This window comes from Oncorhynchus nerka, linkage group LG15 (genome assembly GCF_034236695.1).
Source record: "Oncorhynchus nerka isolate Pitt River linkage group LG15, Oner_Uvic_2.0, whole genome shotgun sequence".
Classification (NCBI taxonomy): domain Eukaryota; kingdom Metazoa; phylum Chordata; class Actinopteri; order Salmoniformes; family Salmonidae; genus Oncorhynchus; species Oncorhynchus nerka.
Window position 1 is genome coordinate 35,576,324 of NC_088410.1, and position 25,532 is coordinate 35,601,855.

Sequence of the window (25,532 nt, forward strand, 5' to 3'; positions counted from 1 at the left end):
TTTGAGCATGGTGAAGTTTTTAATTAGGCTTTGGATGGTGTATCAAGTCACTACAAAGACACATGCGTCCTTCCTAACTCAGTTGCCGTAGAGGAAGGAAACTGCTCAGGGATTTCATCATGAGGGCAATGGTGATTTTAAAACAGTTACAGTTTAATTATTAATGGTTGTGATATGAGGGAATTGAGGATGGATCAACAATATTTTAGTTACTCCACAATACTAACCTAAATGACAGAGTGAAAAGAAGGAAGCCTGTACAGAAAAAAAATATCAAAACATGCATCCTGTTTGAAATATAATGCAGATAAGTAATACTGCAAAAAATCCAACAACATCACTGACTACCACTCGTAATATTTTCAAGAAATGGTGGTGGCTGCATCATGTTATGGGTATGCATTACTGAGCTCTCCGGTTATGCCATTTTACTGCCAATGTTTGTCTATGGAGATTGCATGGCGGTGGGTTTGATTTTATACACCTGTCAGCACCGGGTGTGACTGAAATAGCCGAATCCACTCATTTGAAGGGGTGTGCATATACTTTTGTAAATATAGTGTACATCTTACAGAATAATGTGAAACGCATGAAACAATAAAGCTCTTTGCCAATGTACATTTCTCTAGTAAGAACATAGCACTTTAAATAATGACATTACAGCAATAATACAAAGATAAATTATTTTTTACCTTGACATGAACATTGAAAAAGTATATAATATGTATAATACTGAATCACTTTGGTCACGTCTAATCAAACATCAATGTCCATGAAACATCTACACTACCGTTCAAAGTTTGGGGTCACTTAGAAATGTCCTTGTTTTTGAAGGCCAGCATCCCGGACTCGCCTCTTCACTGTTGACGTTGAGACTGGTGTTTTGCGGGTACTATTTAATGAAGCTGCCAGTTGAGGACTTCTGTTTCTCAAATTAGACACTCTAATGTACTTGTCCTCTTGCTCAGTTGTGCACTGGGGCCTCCCACTCTTAATATTCTGGTTAGAGACAGTTTGCGCTGTTCTGTGAAGGGAGTACTACACAGCGCTGTACGAGATCTTCAGTTTCTTGGCAATTTCTCACATGGAATAGCCTTAATTTCTCAGAACAAGAATAGACTGACAAGTTTCAGAAGAAAGTTATTTGTTTCTGGCCATTTTGAGCCTGTAATCGAACTCACAAATGCTGATGCTCCAGATACTCAACTACTCTAAAGAAGGACAGTTTTAATGCTTCTTTAATTAGCACAACAGTTTTCAGCTGTTCTAACATAATTGCAAAAGGGTTTTCTAATGATCAATTAGCCTTTTAAAATGACAAACTTGGATTAGCTAACACAAACGTGCCATTGGAACACAGGGCTGACGGTTGCTGATAATGGGCCTCTGTACGCCTATGTAGATATTCCATAAACAATCTGTTGTTTCCAGCTACAATAGTAATTTACAACATTAACAATGTCTACACTGAATTTCTGATCAATTTGATGTTATTTTAATGGACAAAAAATTTGGTTTTCTTTCAAAACTAGGACATTTCTAAGTGACCCCAAACTTTTGAACGGTAATGTATTTTTTAAAAAAAAATGTATTTCAAACTTAATCACATATTGAGTGATATGCGTGGTTCTGTGGTCAAGACAGACTATATTAATCTAACAATTATTCTCTGAGTTTTTTTTTGCTTGGACCTCTACTCCTTTCTCTAACCTGCTACGCCAATTATCTTAACCTGCTGCGTAAGTTCTCCTAACCTGCTATGAAATAGTCCCTTGCATATGGAAGTGGCATTAAGAGTTTCTCTACTCCATCAGCCTGCTTCTGACTCTGACACATCCTGTTCTTCTTTTGGTCCCTCCCCTACCGCCTCACAAGTGGGGAAGCCATTGTTTTCTGTTTGACTGTCGTCAAGGAGAGAATTTGACTCCACTGCTCTACTCTCAGGCTCACTCTCAGGCTCTAGCTTTTTCTCTGTTATAGGCTGAACAGCGTCATCTTGCTCCCTCTGTTCCCCTTCATTCTCATCTTCCAGTGCATTATCAACAAGCCTTTTTCTCTTGAAACATCCCAGCTGAGTAGAAAGGAAAAACAATGTGAAGAATATGAATCAAAGTGTTGGTCCTTTACAATGCAGAAGTAAAGGTTCCGTCGCATCATTGAAACTCACCATATACATGGCCATTGTGATGATGATCAGGAGAAAGAGTCCTACTCCAACTCCTGTCCCTAGTATCAGCTCTATTTGTGGATGAATGATGATCTCAGCCTGGACATCAATCTGGAGGAATACATTTTGAGATCATGAGTGACGATGGAACAAGCATTTTAAAAACAATTCTTATACAGTAAATCAGTTTAATTCCACAAACGGAATTACCTGTGTTTGGTGGAAGCCTGTAGAGTTATCCTAATGAGCAAAGAAATATATACAAAATTGATGCTTTTGTCAATCTTTGCTCAAGAAATATTTGTATCTTTGTTGAAGAAAAGTTTTCGACAGGAAACTTACCCCTGGGTCACTCGCTGTCTGGGCATATCGTTTTTTGTCATAGCTGAGTTTGACTAAACTGATGAAGTTGACTGTTTCTCTGTCCCCAGTGAATTTCTTTGGCAATGACAAGCTCTGTAGAGTGAGATATTGTTAGTCAAACTACATTAAATAAAATGGTGTGCCTTGCTTCAATTCTTTAAAAGCATTTTGTGGTAGTAGAAGAAGTGTTCTGATTTCAGATTTAAATAGCAGAGAAGTTAGACAAAAACATAGAGCTTCGTCTAACTAGTTGGGAAAGTGGTCAAAACGGCAGATGTGTCAAAGTTCAAACTAAAAGTAGTGCTTATTAGAACAGCTGTGTGTTTTCAGATTTAAATAGCAGAGAAGTAGTAGACCCATAGGTAATAATGTCTAAGTTGTGGTATAAAATGCTCGGAAAATGGTCAAAATGTCAGTTGTTTGTAAAAGTGTGTGCAGTCAATGCAGTAACTAACAAAGCTGCATCATTTGATAGGTAGATATCTGTTCTGATTATAGATTTGAAAAGCAGAGAAGTAGACCAAGATGTCACACCCTCTTAAGTGTTTGTCTAAGTTGTTGGGAAAGTAGCCGATTTGTCAGTTAATAAGCCAGGCAAGTGACGCGTTCCTACGTCATACTTCCGTGTTCCTGGTCTTTTGCAGGGGGCTTCAAGTTTATATCATAAAATCAGATGCCTTTTATGATGTTTTTGCGATGAAGACTATTGCAGTATGATTTTGCACATTGAAGACCACTGAAAAGCCTTCAGAAGTTCAACAACTACTAGGCTACTTGCCACGTCTCTTGCATTGCGTAGTCAACAGTGGGAAGTTAACTTAACGAATGAAGTTGATGCGGTTATTAAGATATCTGTATCTCTCGATTTGTGTAATAAAGTCTTGGAATTCATGGGAGTCTAACAATGGAACCTTTAGAATGTTGAAGAAATCCCATGGAAGTGGATGGAGGACAAAAAGCTCAATAGTTTAAAAAGTATAATATGTATCAATAGGTTGTATGCAAGCACATTGGTCCTTACCACTCTGCACCTTTAAAAGTTTGAATGGCGTTTCAAGCTTAAATGGTGTAGCGTGCTAAAGAATAACTATGACAAAGATTTAAAAGTGAGATGTTTGCTGTCTGTCTCATTCATTATTAGCATGTTACTCTGTACCATTATTTGTTGAAGTTGGCTGTATACAGACCTTTGCATGTTGATCGAGGTCCTTGAAGGAAACATTTCCAGACAGCACAAATGTAACTGTCAAAAACTTCTCCAAAAGGAAACTTTCACACTCGATGGACTTGCAGTATTTTTCTGGAGAGCAGTACTGTAAACACAGCCAGAAGCTAAATGTGTGTTTCAGTAACATTATTTACTACACTGAGTTGTAACCTGATTGGATCGGTGACCAACAATGTCAAGAGTGAGTGCCATATTTGAATACTCACCTCTGTTGTTGAATTGATAACCTTTCCACATTGAGTGTGGTTCTTCAAAGAAAAAGAAAGGAAACTTGTATTAGGCTGTTTCCTATTGAAAGAAATAGTGGCAGTGAAACGTCAGCATTTTCGTAGGAAATGTGAACAGTTTTACCTGTAAGACAGATATTTCGTAGTCCTTCATTTCAAATCTGTGCTCAAGCTTAGTTGGGAAAGTGAAGGTGACTGTGACTGGTACAGACTTAAATCCCAAGTTCTGCACCTGTAAACAGTGACACAATTCAATCAACCAACCTAACAATAACATTTATATTGAGATTTTATACAAAGGCATTTGTCACAGAACATGTAACAAAACATATACCTAAGCCCCCAAAAGAGCAAGCCTTGGGCAACAGAGACAGTGGAGGCGACTGAGTGGATGGCTCATAATATCGTCTGGAACGGAGCAAATGGAATGGCATCGAAGACATGGAAACCATGTGTTTGACGTATTTGATACCATTCCACTGATTCCGCTCCAGCCAATAGCCACAAGCCCGTCCTCCCCAATTAAGGTGCCACCATCCTCCAGTGGACAGAGAATATGTTTATATGCACACTAATAATTCAATATTAAACTAACAATGGCAATGCTCAGTTTAGCATTAGTCATGTGAACACCTTTCTCTGATGATCTTACTAGGTGTAAGGTCATGAGCAAATTAAGCATGAGCAAGGTCATAAGCAACAACAAACAAATGTGCATACAAACTTTATACTCTGAGTGTACAAAACATTAAGGACACCTGCTCTTTCCATGATATAGACTGACCAGGTGAATCCAGGTGACAGCTATGATCCCTTATTGATGTCACTTGTTAAATCCACTTCAATCAGTGTAGATGAACGGGAGGAGACAGGTTAAAGGATTTTTAAACCTTGAGACAATTGAGATATGGATTGTGTATGTGCCATTCAGAGAGTGAATAGGCAAGACAAAAGATTAAAGTGCCTTTGAATGGGGTATTGTAGTAGGTGTCACGTGCACCGGTTTGTGTCAAGAACGGCAAGACTGCTGGGTTTTTCACACACTACAGGTTTCTGTGTGTATCAAAAATGGTCCACCACCCAAAGGACATCCATCTAACTTGACACAACTGCGGGAAGCATTAGAGTCAACATGGGCCAGCATCCCTGTGGAATGCTTTCGACACCTTGTAGAGTCCATGCCATAACGAATTGAGGAAGGTGTCTCTCATATTTTGCACACGCAGAATAAATGTTTAAATTTTAAATTTTATTTCACCTTTATTTAACCAGGTAGGCAAGTTGAGAACAAGTTCTCATTTACAATTGCGACCTGGCCAAGATAAAGCAAAGCAGTTTGACACATACAACGACACAGAGTTACACATGGAGTAAAACAAACATACAGTCAATAATACAGTAGAAACAAGTCTATATACGATGTGAGCAAATGAGGTGAGATAAGGGAGGTAAAGGCAAAAAAGGCCATGGTGGCGAAGTAAATACAATATAGCAAGTAAAACACTGGAATGGTAGATTTGCAGTGGAATAATGTGCAAAGTAGAAATAAAAATAATGGGGTGCAAAGGAGCAAAATAAATAAATAAATAAAATAAATACAGTAGGGAAAGAGGTAGTTGTTTGGGCTAAATTATAGGTGGGCTATGTACAGGTGCCGTAATCTGTGAGCTGCTCTGACAGCTGGTGCTTAAAGCTAGTGAGGGAGATAAGTGTTTCCAGTTTCAGATATTTTTGTAGTTCGTTCCGGTCATTGGCAGCAGAGAACTGGAAGGAGAGGCGGCCACAGAAAGAATTGGTTTTGGGTGTGACCAGAGAGATATACCTGCTGGAGCGCGTGCTACAGGTGGGTGATGCTATGGTGACCAGCGAGCTGAGATAAGGGGGGACTTTACCTAGCAGGGTCTTGTAGATGACATGGAGCCAGTGGGTTTGGCGACGAGTATGAAGCGAGGGCCAGCCAACGAGAGCGTACAGGTCGCAATGGTGGGTAGTATATGGGGCTTTGGTGACAAAACAGATGGCACTGTGATAGACTGCATCCAATTTGTTGAGTAGGGTATTGGAGGCTATTTTGTAAATGACATCGCCAAAGTCGAGAATTGGTAGGATGGTCAGTTTTACAAGGGTATGTTTGGCAGCATGAGTGAAGGATGCTTTGTTTTTGCGAAATAGGAAGCCAATTCTAGATTTAACTTTGGATTGGAGATGTTTGATGTGGGTCTGGAAGGAGAGTCTAACCAGACACCTAGGTATTTGTAGTTGTCCACGTATTCTAAGTCAGAGCAGTCCAGAGTAGTGATGTTGGACAGGAGGACAGGTGCAGGCAGCGATCAGTTGAAGAGCATGCATTTAGTTTTACTTGTATTTAAGAGCAATTGGAGGCCACGGAAGGAGAGTTGTATGGCATTGAAGCTTGCCTGGAGGGTGAACCAGGCGAGGCAATCATTTGAGAAACCAAGGCTGTCGAGTCTGCCGATGAGGATGTGGTGATTGACAGAGTCGAAAGCCTTGGCCAGATCAATGAATACGGCTGCACAGTAATGTTTCTTATCGATGGCGGTTAAGATATCGTTTAGGACCTTGAGCGTGGCTGAGGTGCACCCATGACCAGCTCTGAAACCAGATTGCATAGCAGAGAGGGTATGGTGAGATTCAAAATGGTCGGTAATCTGTTTGTTGACTTGGCTTTCAAAGGGTAGGATATATATAGGTCTGTAGCACTTTGGGTCAAGAGTATCCCCCCCTTTGAAGAGGGAGATGACCGCAGCGGCTTTCCAATCTTTGGGAATCTCAGACGACACGAAAGAGAGGTTGAACAGGCTAGTAATAGGGGTGGCAACAATTTTGGCAGATAATTTTTAGTAAGAAAGGGTCCAGATTGTCTAGCCCGGCTGATTTGTAGGGGTCCAGATTTTGCAGCTCTTTCAGAACATCAGCTGACTGGATTTGGGAGAAGGAGAAATGGGGAAGGCTTGGGCGAGTTGCTGTGGGGGGTGCAGTGCTGTTGACCGGGGTAGGGGTAGCCAGGTGGAAAGCATGGCCAGCCGTAGAAAAATGCTTATTGCTTATGCTTCCCAAACATGATATGATCACTGGGATAGAACGTATTTGTGACAGAAGTCCCACCAGGTAGCCTTATATTCAGCTGTCCATGTAAAATGGATTGTAAGGGAAATTGTTATTTTTGCAATGCATTTAAACGTTTTAATCAAACTATTATATTAATCAGAGTATTCACACTAATTGGATTATTGAATGTATTTAAAACGGCTTGAGTAACAGTAAAAGTATGTTTTGTTTTTAGAGTGTAAAGCATCAGAAAAAATGTCCCTCACGTAGAGTGAATCACAATTTCAAGATCAGTCACAGCAATAGCAGCTGATTGTTTACCTCATATACATTCACCAGTCTTTTAGGTGATGTGTCCTCCAGAGTAAAGTTCATGTAAGTGGTGGAGTCTTGGGGAAGGCTTCAACAACAACAAAAAGATATATAAGTCACCTTGATTATATTCAATTAACTTGATGGAGTCATTCTCAAACAAAATGTCAAGTATAGGCTTGTAAAGACTTACGCTTTTGCTACCAGGTCAACTGCAAATTGAACAGGGATGGTCCGGGTTAGGGAACTATTGGTTGAGTTTCCATTGTCGCTGTAAACAAAAGCAAAGGTAAATGCATTTTTTGTGTACATTAATGGAATGCTATGAAGTCCTTCAGCTAATTGAGTAGAAGGTATTGCGGTTGTATTAAACTAGATCTTAGTTTTAAGCAATGTTTTGTTCAATACTTCGACAACATGGGGAAATGAAGGGCGTTTCCTGGACTGATTCTAATCTCTCGTCTAGCTGCTGCTCTAACATGTTCACACTGAAAGCAGATTTCTACCTCAGTCCAATGACGGTCATCTCCATTGTGTCCTTCCAGTCGTATGTATTCAAAATATGGAATTTACTGGTGAACACAGCCTGAAAAGGAAGATGGCATCGTTGAGAAGAAAAAATAAAGACGTTACTGATTTGTCACATCTTTATCATCTAAGGACAACATTTTAAAAGCTTTAGCAGTGTAGTCACAGTTGAGCATTATTTACTGGTATATACATTAAGTAATCACTCACTGTAGTTTTACTACGGTAGACAGGGAGGCTGACACTGCATGTAGTTCTGTCCATTTCATCTTCCAGACCACCACAGCTGAACACCGTTCTCCTTGTGGACTATGGAATACAGACACCATTTCAAGTGTGTAAATAATTCCAGTTTGTACATCTGAGTCACTGACATAGTGTAAAATAAACAAACAAGCTTGTTAACAGCTTAAGGAATTAATACATTCAACACTTAATATGTTGCAAAATTGTATGAATAATTAGCACATGTAGGGAACATTTAAATGTTTGGCGGGCAAACTGATGTTTGAATCAACGTTCTTCTATCCTGGTTCTGCAGACCCACAAGATGAGCAAGGAAAGCTTTGGTTCCAGCCCAGGAGGAACACCCCTGATTAAACTAATCATCTAACCCTTGATTGGCTGAACATGTTTTGGGTCTCCAGGTTTGAATAACACTGGTTTAGACGAGATCAAGAAGAAAACATCAGAATGAATTACACAATAGATGGAGGGGTGTCGGTATTACCTTCAGAAGATGCATCATGGAGAATGAGAGGCCAGGAGGGTAGAGGAGGGTTAGACTGGTGTTATAGGAGTCATCCCCGTGATTGGACAGTCTTATAGTCACATTAAAGTAACTCTGGTCCTCCACTAATAAAGTTGATGTGCTGATAAGAGAGACAAGACCGTACAGTCAGAAAACATGCTTTTTTTGATGAGCAGTCAGTAATTATTATAGTTACAAACAAGTTACTTTATATGGCCTCTGTTTATCAGACACTTACATGAAGTTGAAGTCCACCTCAAGCTCTGCCAAACAGGCTTCATTTTCTTTGCAGTTCTTTTCAAAGGGCACCTATGATGAATTCAAGACAATGTGTTTAGATGACCTGTTTTCACAGGTCTTTGGCTAAATTACAATACTCAGTACGTATCCTCGTACCTCAACCACAGCCTTTGTAGGACTGTCAGTATTCAGAATGGCAGTACAACCCTCTTGTTGGCTTTGAGATTGAAAAAATGTAAGTTGGATGATTATGGGCGATAATGTGTCAATCACGCATTGCTGGAAGAAAAGAAAATGTGGCATTCATTTCCCTATCCATAGTCCTGAACAACCCTTATTCTTTTCATCACTGAATAAGACAATAACAATTCAATAAGAATTCAGCAACCTAACAAGTTAATGTTACTTATTAAATCCCCTCCTTACGAGAGACATTATGGTTGTTGTATTGTTGCATAGCTACAGTTTCTCATTGATCCTACTGTCATGTAGACTGAGTGGTTGAAGCAGGTCCGCTCCTTTCTCAGCTCCACAGTAGAGAGAAGTCTTCTGGCTCCTTTGTTCGTGTCATTGTAAAAGGCCCGGCTCCTCTGTCTCACTGGATCCACATCCAGCGTGTAGGAGACGTTCATCCCTGCACTCAGCACCACTGGAAAGGTACACAAGAGTCTGAAATGGCTTCCTTATCAGGGAGAGAAGTTCTGAACCTCATGGTTGCCTGCTTATGAACACCATTAAAGTAGAAGGCAGAGATGGAGTCAAGACCTTAACTCTTGTGACCCAGATCCAGACCGAGGTCCAACCTTTCGATACACTTGAACTTCATCTGGGTCTTCACCACAGGACGGTGGCACCTTAATTTGGGAGGACGGGCTTGTGGTAATGCCTGGAGCGGAATGGGTGGAATGGTATCAAACATGGTTTCTATGTGTTTGATGCCATTCCATTTGCTCTGTTCCAGACATTATTATGAGCCGCCCTTCCCTCAGCAGCCTCCACTAGTCTTCAGACTAGGAAGAGACCCAGACCCACGTATTGAGGTCAGTAATTTAGCTATGCACCGAGGCTCCGGCCTAGACCACCAAGGCCATTATGTGGTCTCAGATCATGATTTATGTTGGAAAGCACAAAGCCATCAGTGTTCCTAATGTGCTGAGATTTCTTACCAGCTTTACTCTTTGTTGCCTCTGCCATGTTAAAGCAGGCTGTCAGAGTCACCACAGGGGAAATGGTCTCTTTTGCCAGACAGTCAAAGTTATCAGTGCTGACCTCCGAGGGATGGAAGTGGAGATGAGCAGAGACGCTGAGGACCGGTCGGGACCTGTGAGGGATTGAGATAAAGACAGTGATATTAGCCTACATTGTACGATGTTGGGTAGCACCGCCCACACCTCATTGAGCGCAGTCCCCATTCAGTGCAGATCCCACACTAGTGGGATATTTTTTTCTGTTCTTTTAAATCAGCTGTCTTTTCTTATCCTTTTTTTGGACTCGTACCTCAAGACGACAACTGCGCCACGCGTTCCTACTACGATATCAGTCAGTCCATCCTCACCCAGGTCCATCTTCCCATCAATCGTCTGGCCAAAGAACTGGAGCTTAGATCTCATCATCGCAGCTGAGATGCGCTGCAGTAAGAAGACAAACATTTCATGAAAAGGCCTTGATATTGATATCCCAGGAGGGATGTCTGTTTTCTTTGATCATGAGCCTTTTTGAACGATTTCAATCTTCGTCTGTCTCACCTGGCTGAATTCAGGGCGGATCCCCTTTAGCTTTTCACCCAGGTAGATGTACACAGCCCCCTGTGATCATCTTCAAGTGGAGCGCCCACAGCTACATCCTTCAGCCCATCTCCATTCAGGTCTGTGAGAGAGGAGATGGAGGAGCCGAATCTACCCTGTGCCATCACTGAAACATTCATCTCCATCCTCAGTTCCAGCTAATAAAGGAGAGATCACATGAAGATAAATCCATATTACATTGTCTTTTTGTGCAGTGTTATTGAAGAGGATGGATATTTATGTCCAAATGAATCAATATCGGCCTCCAGATCACGTTGTCCCTGATGAACATTTTCAACCACAAATTGCAGCATTTGAACCTGTTGTTCAGAGATTCACAGTTCAGCCCACCTTATCAGTCAGTGTGTAGACGTAGATCCTGCCCTCTCTCGGTGGTTGGTGAAACATTGGTGCACCCACCAGGAGGAAGTCTGTGTTGCCGTCTGAGTCTATGTCCACAGAACACAGCTCTGCCCCAAAGTAGGAGCCCATCTGAGAAAATCCAAACTTACATTCATACAAAAATGGTTTTGAAATGTTTTAAGAAGTCTTCTGGTTTTTGAATGGAACTCATTAGTAAACATAAAAAGTGATATCATGTGTTCCTCTATACTATCGGAGGAGTGAATCAACTGTTGAAGTAACCACAAAAAGCTGGTTTCATGCTGTCCCTATTGTATAACTTGATTGATATACAACACTGCTTACAGAAATAGCTAATGTTTACCAACCTGTTCTCCAGACAAGCTTTGTGCCACAGTCCAGTTGTTGTTAACCTTGTTGAAAAGTAGGATCCGTCCCATGTGTTCAGATCTTGGTGCTCCGGTAAAATATAGAAGGTTCTCGTTCTTCTTCCCAACAGCTACAGAGTATCCTATAAGAACAATAAAGAACTGTAGGTACATTGTAACTCCACTCCCTTCTCTGAAACATCTGAACTAATGGAGCCTTGAAAAAAGTTGTTTGTTCAAATTCACTTTTGAGCAATATATTTTTTTGAGCTTAATGTTCCATTACCCATATAGGAATCTTTGTCCAATGTGGGGTCCTGAATTTCCCTTTCCTCGGATCTCAGACCCTCAGTCTCAAAGAGAGATCCACGCCAGTCGTTTGACCCCACTGAGCCCAGAACCAAGGTATCCTGTAGAGGAAATAAAACATTGGGTCATATTGTATGACATTTTTTAAATAAGCATTCATTAACTATATATTGTGTCTTCAAACTAGTTGCAATGGTGGTCATTACATTTATAAATGAGTATTTAAGCATTTACAAGGATTTGTAGTAAAACGTTGTCGTAAACATTTTAAAACAATTTATACATATTACAAATGAACATTTAAGATGATAAAACATACTGGACATACTATCGTGTATCTCACCTTATTAACGTAGACAGCACTGAACCCACTCTGAGACATCTCTTTCGTCAAGTTTCCAGCCAGAGCAGTCTTGGAACCTAGAATATAGGAACACTGATATAACTAGCGATACATTAATACTTCTACTGTGAAATGTATTGAGTAAGGTGTTATAACCAGAAATAAATACCATCAGGAGGTGACCAGTATTTCCACTTCAGTTTTTTTAATATATATTTTTTTACAAATAGCAAATCTCGATTGACAGCTACTTTTTATTTGACCTTTGTCCAGACCTGTAAAGTTAGGTCCGCTTGGGGATTTGAACTTGCAACCTTCCAGGTACTAGTCCAACGCTCTAACCACTAGGCTACCCTGCCACCCCACTTTGCTGTAAAATAAGTCAGTACTAAGGGATTTCAACTGAATCTGGAGTTGTACCTTCAATGTTGAAGATCTTTTTTTGTAAGTTGTCTAGGATTCCTTTTAGTCCGTTGTAGTCCTGGATGAGGAAAGTGTTGTTCTCTTTTGGCTCTGATGCTAGTGACTTTAGTTTCGTCAAATCGACATTCTTGACCTGCCAAGAAATATATCACTTGAGGACAGGAATTATAGTGAAGTCTAATTTCCTTTTCAATATGCATGATATTTAAACATTCACATCGTAACTGGAAAGTTGGACTGGACTCTTGAAACTACTAATAACAATAATAATAATAATAATAAACAGTATTTGTATAGCGCTTTTTAATACAAGTAACAAAGTGCTTCACATCATTCAAAAGAAAAGAAAAGTAATAAACAGGAGGAAGGAGAATAAAAATACAAATTCCACCTGGACCTTGGAATGGCCAACAGTGCCCTGTCAGAGGATCTCAGGCTGCATCCAGGCTCATAGGGAGATAAAATATCTAAGAAATGGAATGGGGCTTAACCAAGCCTTAAAGATGGAATCCTTAGTTCTCCTTCCACCAAAGGCAAACGCAAAGCCTAGACTCAAGACTAGACAATGACAGCTCTCTTGTGCCTGCACAAATGATGTCACAGAACACACCTGACTAACCAGAAACACCTGTCAATCCAATCCCAATACTTTTGTTACCCTGAAATATAGGAACTACAGTATGTATAGAAAGTGTTGTCATTTCTAAATGACACAGCCAATATTTACACAAAAACCCTCAAATTGAAGTTGATAATCTATACTTTAACCTCATAGTAACTGTTTCATTACAAATCCAAACTTTTGGAGTATAGAGTTAAACTTTAAAAAATGCTTCACTATCCCAATAATTACGGAAAGCAATGTATTTCTTAGATGATATCGTAAAGGCGGGTCTGGACAACCTTCACATGCAGCTCGAGGTCAGGTGGGGGCCAAATAAAATAACCTCAGATTTCTTATTGTTGAGCCGGATAAATTGGATGTTGTTTCCAAGTCTAACACAACGAAATGGACAGCACTTTCTAAGGTGATGATTAATTGTCTGCTAAATCAGGGTAGAGAAGTAGTTTGCTCTTGCATCTTTAACCACAACATTGTAATTTCTCATCAGATCCTTCATTATCTCAAAGAATACTTGAGGCTTTCCTTTTACGTTCAGCATTTATTTTTTTAAACTTTTTACATTTAAGATATAAAACTTTTTGAATAACCTTTTAAGGGTAACGAGTGTGGTCATCTAACCAAGGTGAGACTCTGGCAGACACTTTATCCTTGGTTTTAACTGGTGTCGCTGAGCCTAACGTAGCCTGACATACCGTATGTAATTGAACCTGTTCAGCAAATCATCAGTGTGATGTCACACAACAGGATCATTAGCAGAGGATTAAAAAGCATTGGTAAATTTACTAGCAGTTGTAGAGGTATTGATGGGAGTGGGAACAGACACATTTTTAGATGGGGGAGAAAGCATTTTAAAACCAATACTGAGATGGTCAGAGACACATCAATAGTTTCCAAGTTATCAATATTCAGACCATAGGACAGCAGGAGATCAAGAGTATGGCCTTTGTTGTGTGTTGGCCCTGTGGCATGTAGCACAAAGTTAAAGGATTCTAACAGGTGAAATATGCACTATGCAGAAATCGCTCTGCCATTTCTAATAGTTCGCTTCATTTCAGTTTGTGACAAAACGTGGAAGTAAAGTGTAGAGAATCATTGTACCATCCAAACCACTGTGAAATATATTTTCCATTAACAAATATATTGTATTTTCAGCTGTTTGAAGCTGGTGTACAAAACTGAAAGTAAAAGACACTAAATCGAAACATAAAAACGGGAAGCATAAAAATAGCGCACATAGAACAGATCAACCAGATCTACCGCTTCTTAGACTTGCTTTCAATGAGAATGACAGATCTATAAACACACATTTCTATGTGAAATTGATTGGGTCGCCCAAAAAGGTACATACATTGCAGCTTTAAAAAACTCCCCAGCTTGTGTATTATTTGGGGAAAACACATGAATGTAAGCAGCATACATTGAAATCATACATTAAAAGCACCAACACTGGTGATCAACTAGTCGAAACGACCATTTGCCAATATATTTGCACCTCTGTGAACTTTAAGTGAAATGATTTGAAAATGTACCTCAATCTAGGGATGGAAGGTAAATCGAGAAATGACGGTAAATTGATCAGATAAAAACACTGCTGCTTTAGCATTAGCTAACTAGCATGAGGATGAATGAGGCAGTTTAATAAAAAACTTGCTGTATTTCAATCTTCTTCATTCACCGTAGATTGTTGTGGGATAAGTACTGTAGCACTACAGCGACATCTTCCATCCCTCGATTGAGGTGCGTTTTCAAACCATTTCACTTGAAGTTCACAGAGATGCAAATATATTGGCCTTTGGTCGTTTCAACTAGGAGGAGCGCATGCCTCCTCGTCAAAATGTATTGGCTAGTGATCAACCAGCTGTAGTTATTGTAATAAAACCAGTTTCAAATTCATTTAGTCATACAATTGTGTGGTGTCGTGTTGGGGGGATACAGACTCTCCCCTTTTAAGGACTTACCCCAATAACGAAACGGATGATGTTTTTGTCATCACTTCTGTTGATAGAGTTAAACCTTTTATCAGTATCACTGGGATCTCCATCTGTTATTATGACCAGTACTTTAGTTGCATCTGCGGTGGCGCCGGCGGCTTGGTTTTCAAAAATGTTTTTCCTGAATTAGATGTATACAAACAACAGATCAAGCTATCTTTCTTACACCACAATCCCCGTTCATCAAGTAAAACTGATTAATAATGTTCAATTGTGACCTACAAAAGAAAGTCTATCGCCTGATGTGTGTTGGTTAGATTAGACATGTGCTTTTCTTTCCAAAGATTAGTCAAGGCTCTCCCCTCTTGGTAGTCATTGAAGTTGAAAACTGTCCTGGCTATTGATGAGAACTGAACCGCTGCAAACTGTGGTTTAAAAAAAGAGGAAAAGTTGACTATTACTGATTTCATTCCATGCAGCGACATTCATGGGTATTGCACATACACTCTTAGAATTAGTGGTGACTCGAGGAACCCTGAAGATCCTCAAGGAACCCCTGAGGTTCTACAAGGAACCATTGCTAGTCAATAGTTCATATTTACACCTTTGGTTAGTTGAGGGCTTCTTGGAGGAACGGTTAATGGTTCAATGTAGCATTGGGCTCCTGGAGGAACCCAGGAGTGGAGGCGTGGCTTAGTAATTGTGTGGCATTAAGATAATGTATATATTTTTTAGGCCACCCATTATTAGAGTAAATTTCACTCCTGTTTATCTGTTCTGCTGTATTATCATCACTTGTGATGATGAAACCCAAATATCTTTGTAGCATCAATGAGGCTTACAGAGGTGTTCCTCAAGAGCCTATGCTCTTCCAAAGTGGGAATAGTTGCCACTTCATTACTATATGTAAACAGAATAGATAATATTATTTACATTATATTCAAATATATAATATGTATAATTATTCAAGAATTTAGGTTTGCATTGTGAAACTTAACATGATGAACAGGAATGACATTTATGCTTACGGGTGGTCAAAAAGTCTGAAAGTCACACCTCTAATAAGCCATGCCTCCAATCTGATTGGAGGCATGGAGGTTCCTCAAGGAACCTGTTTGAACTGGAAAGGTTCTGCCGGGGTGGCAACCCAAAAGCTTCTTCTAGGCACCTTTACTTCTAAGAGTGTAGATAAACAGATGTATGTTCAGCAACCTCACAAGCATGATTCAAGTTATTACATTTAAAGGGAAGTTTACCTTGATTGAGGAGTTTTTTAGGGTTGTCATGATATTGTCTATGAAACCTTTGTTCTTATCAAATTCCTCCGTTGTCATGCTTCCTGATCCGTCAAAGAGGAAAACGAGGTCGACTATTTTCTTAGTACATTCTGTAAGAGAAAGTGAATTACATAAATGTATATGATGGATAACACTCACAACAATCTTTACATATTCAGGAATCCAAATCTTATCATTCACAATTAATATTTTGTGACCTAATCCTAATGTAATTTAACATGACATGAATAAACAGTCAATGTATACCTAAAACCCTTGGGTTATGTTATTATTATCAACAATTGTCTTCAAGTTTCGCCGTTATACCTTGGAAGGCAGGTGTGAAGTTCGAGGTGATCTGGAGCTGGCTGTTGAACTGATAACAGATACTGTTCAGATAGGAGTTCCCATCACACTCGTGTGCCAGACCAGGGCTGCAGGCCTGAATGAGGAGAATAAATCATTGTAAATGTGATAAAATAATGGGTTGTCTGATGGACCTCAGATGTCTCCAAAGACAGTTACAGGAATTTGCCATGATCATTTTTAGATAGCTGAGGTATTGTTTTATGACTCAAGTGAAGCAAGTCATTCAAGTTTATACAGGCAGCCCAATTCTGATATGTTTTTTTACACTAATTGGTGGAGCTGATCTGATTGGTCAACAGACCAATTAGTAAAGAAAAATTCCGAAATAGACTGCCTATGTAAATGCTGCCAAACATACAGTATATATTACATATATACAGTACACTCACATGGAGTATTTGAAAACAAGAACATGGTGGTTATCTTACAGTGAATGTTGGAGGAGAAGTAGATTGTCCAGCCATAGACAGTCCAATGTACTTGATTGTGTCAGTTTCTGTTGGAAGGCAAAAGGCAGACTTGCAGAATCAACTAGTGTTTCTCATTTTCAGGACCTTGTTGACATTTCAGCAATATTTTAATACTCTGACAAATATCGATTAGCCATGGTTACCGTGAATAGGTGTTACATGTTCTAATAATTCGTATAATTAATCATTTTGTTAAGGTAACCACCTTTCTAAATTGCAGTCCAGTAAGTACAGTATAGTGTATCATCAACTTCCATCTCTACCTTGAGGAGTGTAACAGTCTGTACAGTCTGTTCTGTCTAGAGCACATCTACAGATTCCACCAGATCCGTTCTTCTGATATGGAGCACTGACCATTACCCTGTGGGTGAAAGGTTAGTTTTGTCGATTTAGATGAGACTGTATCCACTTCTTGTATATATGACAAACATTAGATCAAGAATGGTTGCATAACGTTTCTGACAATGTGGTAAATGACTTTTGTATATCTGCTTTCGTTTGGTTACTAAGGTCAGAGTAGCAGCTGCATGTTGAAGGAGGAAAGCAGGATGTTGTCAGAGGTGTGATATGATGAAACACAAGTCAGAATTTCCATTCCATCAACGTATGCATAACTAATTCACTGATGCACTTTAGTCGTGGGCATTGGATGCAGCTCACATCATTTAAGAAACTAAATAAGAATAGAATATGTTTCTAAACACTTCCACATTCATGTGGATGCTACCATGATAACGGATAATCCTCAATGAATCTTGAATAATAATGAGTGAGAAAGTTACAGAGGCATAAATATCATAACCCCTAAACAATGCTAACCTGGTGAGAGTTAAGCATGTCTTGGGGTATGATATTTGTACGTATAACTTTCTCATTATTCACGATTCATTGAGGATTATCTCTTATCATGGTAGCATACACATTAATGTAGAAGTGTTTAGAAACATATTCTATTCTCATTTACAATAAAAGTGACTCCAAAATGACACAATACATTATTGACCATTAATTTCTATTGGACACAAAATAATCTGAAACACAACCAAAACAAACAGCAAATGCATCCAACAAGTTTGTAGAGTCACAGCTTGATGAAATCCTTGTGTTCTAGGAATATGGGACCAAGTACTAACATTTTTACTACTTTAATACACATACGGTGCATTCGGAAAGTATTCAGACCCCTTGACTTTTTCCACATTTTGTTACGTTACAGCTCCCGAGTGGCGCAGCAGTCTAGGCCACTGCATCTCAGTGCTAGAGGCGTCACTACAGACACCCTGGCTCAAATCCAGACTGTATCACAACCGGCCGTGATTGGGAGTTCCATAGGGCGGCGCACAATTGGCAGTGTCGTCCAGTAGGCCGGTGTAGGCCGTCATTGTAAATATGAATTTGTTCTTAACTGACTTGCCTAGTTAAATACATATATTTTTAAAGCCTTATTCTAAAATGGATGAAATCAATTTTTCCCCTCATCAATCTACTCACAATTCCCATAATGACAATGCAAAAACAGGTTTTTAGAAAAGTTTGCCAATTTATTAAAAATATAAAATGTAAAGATCACATTTTACATATGTATTCAGACCCTTTACTCATTACTGTGTTGAAGCACCTTTGGCAGCAATTACAACCTTGAGTCTTCTTGGGTATGATGCTGCAAGCTTGGCACACCCGTATTCAAGTTTTTCCCATTCTTCTCTGAAGAGCCAATCGGTTGAGATGGGTTGGGGAGTGTCGCTGCACAGCTATTTTCAGGTCTCTCCAGAGATATTAGATCAAATTCAAGTCCGGGCTCTGGCTGCGCCACTCAAGGACATTCAGAGACTTGTCCCAAAGCTACTCCTGTGTTGTCTTGGCTGTGTTCTTAGGGTTGTTGTCCTGTTGGATGGTGAACCTTCACCACAGTCTGAGGTCCTGAGCACTCTGGAGCAGGTTTTCTTCAAGGATCTCTCTGTACTTTTCTCCGTTCATCTTCCCCTCGAATCTGAGTCTCTCGGTCCCTGCAGCTGAAAAACATCCCCATTGCATGATGCTGCTGCTGCCACCAAGCTTTGCCGTAGGGATGGTGCCAGATTTCCTCCAGACGCGAGGCTTGGCATTCAGGCCAAAGAGTTCAATCTTGGTTTCATCAGACCAGAGAATCTTGTTTCTCATGGTCTTGAGAGTCTTTAGCTGCCTTTTGGCAAACTCCATGTGCTGTCATGTGCCTTTTACTGAGGAGTGGCTTCAGTCTAGCCACTCTAATATAAAGGCCTGATTGGTGGAGTGCTGCAGAGATGAAACTCTAAAGCTCTGTCAGAGTGACCATTGGGTTCTTGGTCACCTCCCTGACCAAGGCCCTTCTCCCCCGATTGGTCAGTTTGGCCTGGCAGCCAGGTCTAGGAAGAGTATTGGTGGTTCCAAACTTCTTCCATTTAAGAATGATGAAGGCCACTGTGTTCTTGGGGACCTTTAATGCTGCATAATTCTTTGGTAACCTTCCCCAGATCTGTGCCTCGACACAATCCTGTCTCAGAGCTATACGGACAATTCCTTCAACCTCATGGCTTGGTTTTTGCTCTGAAATGCACTGTCAACTGTAGTACCTTATATAGACAGGTGTGTGCCTTTCCAAATCATGTCCAATCGATTGAATTTACCACAGGTGGACCACAATCAAGTTCTCGAAACATCTGAAGGATGATCAATGGAAACACGATGCACCTGAGCTACATTTTGAGTGTCATAGCAAAGGGTCTGAATACTAACGTAAATAAGGTATTCCTGTTTTTTATTTTTAATAAATGTGCAAAAATGTCTAAAAACCTGTTTGTCTTTGTCATTATGGGGTATTGTGTGCAGATTGATGAAGAGTATTTTTTTTAATCCATTTTAGAATAAAGCTGTAACGTAGCAAAATGTGTAAAAATGCATTGCAAATGCATTGAATAAGTGAATTTGTCGCAACATTTTTGGTCCCCTAAAAAGGCGGGACTATGTACAAAAAGTGCTGTAGTTTCTAATTGCTTCCCCAGACATGGACGAAGATACACTCAAATTAAAGCTGCCGGTCTGTACACTAACCCCATAGTCATTGTATAATGACAGAGCTAAAACAACAAAAAATGTGTGACTGTCCCAAAACTTTTGGAGCTTACAGAGACATTTATATTTCTAAATACATTGCTATGGATATACAGTTGTAGTCTGAAGTTTACAAACACTTAGCTTGAAGTCATTAAAACTCGTTTTTCAACCACTCCACAAATTTCTTGTTAACAAACTATAGTTTTGGCAAGTCGGTTAGGACATCTACTTTGTGCATGACAAGTAATTTGACCAACAATTGTTTACAGACAGATTATTTCACTTATTTACATTTACATTTAAGTCATTTAGCAGATGCTCTTATCCAGAGCGACTTACAAATTGGTGCGTTCACCTTAAGACATCCAGTGGAACAGCCACTTTACAATAGTGCATCTAAATCTTTTAAGGGGGGTGAGAAGGATTACTTTATCCTATCCTAGGTAAACTCCATACACTAACTTATAATTCATTGTATCACAATTCCAGTGGGTTAGAAGTTTACATACACTAAGTTGACTGTGCTTTTAAACAGCTTGTAAAATTACAGAAAATGATGTCATGGCTTTGGAAACTTCTGATAGGCTAATTGCCATCATTTGAGTCAACTGGAGGTGTACATGTGGATGTATTTCAAGGCCTACCTTCAAACTCAGTGCCTCTTTGCTTGACATCATGGGAAAATCAATAGAAATTAGCCAAGACCTCAGATTTATTTTTTTTGACCTCCACAAGTCTGGTTCATCCATGGGAGCAATTTGCAAATGCCTGAAGGTACCACGTTCATCTGTACAAACAATAGTACGCAAGTATAAACACCATGGGACCATGCAGCCGTCATACCGCTCAGGAAGGAGATGCGTTCTGTCTCCTAGAGATGAACGTACTTTGGTAAGAAAGGTGCAAATCAATCCCAGAACAACAACAAAGAACCCTGTGAAGATGCTGGAGGAAACAGGTACAAAAGTATCTATATCCACAGTAAAACAAGTACTAGATCGGCATAACCTGAAAGGTCACTCAGCAAGGAAGAAGCCACTGCTCCAAAACCGCCATAAAAAAGCCAGACTACGGTTTGCAACTGCACATAGGGACTAAGATCGTACTTTTTGGGGAAATGTCCTCTGGTCTGATGAAACAAAAATAGAACTGTTTGGCCATAATGAACATCGTTATGTTTGGAGGAAAAAGGGGAGACTTGCAGCCGAAGAACACCATCCCAACCGTGAAGCACGGGGGTGGCAGCATCATGTTGTGGGGGTGCTTTGCTGCAGGAGGGACCGCTGCACTTCACAAAATAGATGGCATCATGAGAAGGAAAATTATGTGGATATATTGAAGCAACATCTCAAGACATCAGTCAGGAAGTTCAAGCTTGGTCGCAGATGGTTTTTCCAAATGAACAATGACCCCAAGCATACTTCCAAAAGTTGTGGCAAAATGGCTTAAGGACAACAGAGTCAAGGTATTGGAGTGGCCATCACAAAGACCTGACCTCAATCATATAGAAAATGTGTGGGCAGAACTGAAAAAGTGTGTGTGAGCAAGGAAGCCTACAAACCTGACTCCGTTACACCAGCTCTGTCAGGAAGAATGGGCCAAAATTCACCTAACTTATTGTGGGAAGCTTGTGGAAGATTACCTGAAATATTTGACCCAAGTTAAACAATTTAAAGGCAATGCTACCAAATACTCATTGAGTGTATGTAAACTTCTGACCCATTGGGAATGTGATGAAAGAAATAAAAGCTGAAATAAATCATTCTCTCTGCTATTATTCTGACATTTCACATTCTTAAAATAAAGAGGTGATCCTAACTGACCTAAGACAGGGACATTTTACTAGGATTAAATGTCAGGAATTGTGAAAAACTGAGTTTAAATGTATTTGGCTAAGGTGTATGTAAACTTCTGACTTCAACTGTATATAGTGCATCTTTGCAGACACAGGTGCATTTTTCTGGTCATTTTTGTTTCCTCAGGTGTGTGATACTGTTTTGCAGATGAAGTTTGTAACATAATATTTAGCATTTTTCACTATGATGATAACAATAACACTTGCCCTTTGTCTTGGCCAGATATGAATTGCAGGACTTTGTAACCAAAGAAATCCTTTTCCTCCCCCTTGTAGATTTTGGGGTTTGCTTCATCGATGTTGAAAGCCATTGAAGAGACAGCTGGCGAAGAAAAGAAAGAAGGGTACAATCGGATGACAGACACAACTATTAGGGTTAGATGCATAAAAATGATATTCGTAAATATGAACTGTTTAGTAGGCCTAATTCACGGTGTACAATAAAATACATCATTTAAAACAGCATTTCACACAAATCGTAGATATCCAATCTTCCCTACAACACAGGAAATTGGCATTATTTCATATTTTAGATTGTGGTCAATGAAAACCAGTGCTGGCGCTATGTGGGCAAGATTTGGATACAGATTTGGACACAGATTTGGATACAGTTATTTATTGATATAAATATTACTGCACCAGAGCTACATGCTCTAGCCAGTCAAACTTCCCGCCAGTTCATTGCCAACCCTGTAGCTTATTTTATCCTCAGGAAGCAAGAGCAAGCTGCTTCTCCATATTAGCTCAAAAAATTGCTCAAAAATAAGTCACCAAACTATATATTGCTATTCCTGGGACTTGCATTGAGCTAGGCAACTCGTACAAGAGCTATTATCAATAGACAGAGGGAGGGGAAGAGGGAAAGGCCAGTGGAGCTGATGCCAGCGGAGAAGTGTGAATTGTGAAAGATGGGAACAGTGATGACAGAGATGTGTTACAAATTCGGGTAATTCATATATTAATCAATCATTCGCAGGCCTATGCTGTCATACCCCCTGACCTGTGCTATGCAATACCGGGTCATAGAATATCCACCAGAGACAGATTTAAATATCATATATGCCTTCACAATAAAGGTCTACTATCACATAGCTGTATCTCTCCCCCTTCAAACTTTCCTTGTCAATTAATTTGGTAGGCTACATTGTTTTAGCATTATCTAAGGCCTAGGTTTTTAATAGCCAACGTTGTTAGGAAAGGAGAAGTGTGATTTGCTTGTGTGTTTGAAATGCACTGGTGGCTTTAAATGTTGGGTCCTTTTGACGGGTATGTTTGTGAGTTTGCTTATTCTCTCTATGTCCATTCAGAACTTTTCCTAACGTAAATTCATGCATTTCTGTTGTTGTGCATTGTGACGAGACTGTAGTTATCAATTTGGCCGAGCGCTTGGCCTCTGGCCATGGTCCTGTTGTTGTCGCTCCCACCGCGGAGACGCACAAAACAGCTAATCGCTGGGCTGGCACATCATCTGGATGACACAGGTGAGCATTAACGAGTCTCCATTTTACCTGGGCTTCTCCCAATCGTTACAACATACCACTACATGTGGCTCCACTGTGTTCTGAATTACATTTAGGCTAACAGTTGGTTAAAGATGTTCTTGCCCATCATTGTTTAATCCAGCCCAAATAAATGGCGCTGGTCCAGTGTATGTTGAAACCTATATTGTTAATGCTTTGCTTATTGGTTATGTGGTGCATTGCCACAGAACCATGTTGGTGGATGATTTGTTGCATATATTATATATATGCTAACTAGAAATATAGCATCAAAAACAGTGCCCCCAGCTGATCATAGTCTGGTGTAGACGTTGGTGTAAACAAGGTTCAGTCTGTAATATGTGCACATGGCTGAGAAGGTGCACAAACGTATTTTGAGGAATCCTAATTTCAACATTCTTGACTGAACATAGGTTATAGGCTACTGTTGTTCAGCCAGAACTGCCATCATCAAACGTGAATGTTTGTAAATAACTTCTTTGACTTTTTCACCATGAAAAATGTGTGATAAATGGCCAATAGTTCATGCTTATCATTGACTGTCTCAAAACCATGAATCGACAATAAAGTTGTATCTAGGTTTAAAAGATTAAGTGACCTACAGTTCCAACCAACTACTGCCTCGAATTGAAAAATGGGGAAGTCGGTTACCGTTATTGACGTGAAACCACAAATACAGATACTGTATGACTAGTTCTACTTTCTAAAAAGCCCCCAAAATAATGACAATGGAGCATCTAACAAGTAAATAACATTTAGAGCATTAGATTTGATTGGGATCCCCATTAGCCGATGGAAATGGCAACATTAGGCACTTTTCTTTTACATAAATGATCCTTGTGCAAGTTAAGCATCCACTTTGAAAACATATCCTCCTCTACAATACTTCAAGTGTGTCTATTGATTACAATGGCGTGAACAGTTCAACATGGTAAGACTAAGATTGAGTCAGGAATAGCAAATCTAAAACTAAACTACAATTTAAAACGTGTAGTATTGAAAGTAATTGACTTGTTTTTACTAGTTGAGCTGATGATAATATTAAGCTGAGTGAAATCCTGTTAGTCAGTACTTACCTATGGCTCCCATCCAGGTGAGCAGGGAGAGGGGTCCCTGCCTGGACATCTTTTCTCCTTCACTTTGTTCACTAGCATGCAGTGAGGAAAATATTGCAACACTCAACCTTTGCAAATGAAAGTGACTTGTCTTCCTGTACTTTGTTTCATGCGTGCCTCTTCTTATACGAGGCGTCTCCACCCTCCAAAAGGAGCTGCGGTGGATCACTATCTTCTTATACGAGGCGTCTCCACCCCCAAAAGGAGCTGCGGTGGATCACTATCTTCTTATACGAGGCGTCTCCACCCTCCAAAAGGAGCTGCGGTGGATCACTATCTTCTTATACGAGGCGTCTCCACCCCCAAAAGGAGCTGCGGTGGATCACTATCATTTGGGTGAGAAAGTGGATGTACATTTTTTTTTGCAATTTGCTATTTTGGATGGTTGGTATTGGTACTTTGCCCTGTCCCCTTCTTTTATACTTCCCCAGTGAGAATAACTTCTAAGTATCAAAATGTGAGAACCCTGTCAAGGAAACCGGTATCGAGTACATACTACAGAGGCAACAACAAACACATGAGAAAGCTTATTTGGCAATTCAGATGAGTTTCATTTTATTTCACATATGATTCTAGTTAGAGTTTTATTGATTGTGTTTGAAATCACATAGGCCTAGTAACAGAACCAGAAAGGTTACTTTGTCAAACCTCAGACACTCTTGGATACCAGTTTGATTGAGATTCTCCTTGCTTCAATTTCACATAATAATTTGAATCAAATGTTGTCCCAATTGCCACATGTACATTTGCTCTAATACAATAAATAGTTAGTTAGTTTCTAAAAGTCTGTCAGAGGAAGGGTGTTGGTAATTGTTCTAACCACAGTGCTCTTCGGCTTTGCAGT

General features: G+C 39.8%; 1 protein-coding gene across 1 annotated transcript; it reads right to left on the minus strand.

Moving 5' to 3' along the window:
• LOC115142567 (integrin alpha-X-like) lies at positions 1 to 24,742 on the minus strand. The gene is given in 33 exon segments (XM_029682118.2): positions 1 to 2,071; positions 2,168 to 2,278; positions 2,378 to 2,407; positions 2,510 to 2,623; positions 3,718 to 3,843; positions 3,965 to 4,006; positions 4,110 to 4,217; positions 7,376 to 7,454; positions 7,560 to 7,637; positions 7,873 to 7,952; positions 8,105 to 8,203; positions 8,625 to 8,766; positions 8,884 to 8,954; positions 9,042 to 9,164; positions 9,368 to 9,534; positions 10,052 to 10,206; positions 10,383 to 10,513; positions 10,631 to 10,686; positions 10,689 to 10,827; positions 11,021 to 11,161; positions 11,401 to 11,543; positions 11,687 to 11,810; positions 12,053 to 12,129; positions 12,473 to 12,608; positions 15,059 to 15,212; positions 15,314 to 15,456; positions 16,288 to 16,418; positions 16,636 to 16,750; positions 17,106 to 17,173; positions 17,411 to 17,508; positions 22,282 to 22,396; positions 24,650 to 24,704; positions 24,707 to 24,742. Coding segments are annotated over 33 exon segments (3,633 nt in total). The 5' UTR covers positions 24,728 to 24,742; the 3' UTR covers positions 1 to 1,810.
• Between the last annotated feature and the right edge of the window lie 790 nt (positions 24,743 to 25,532).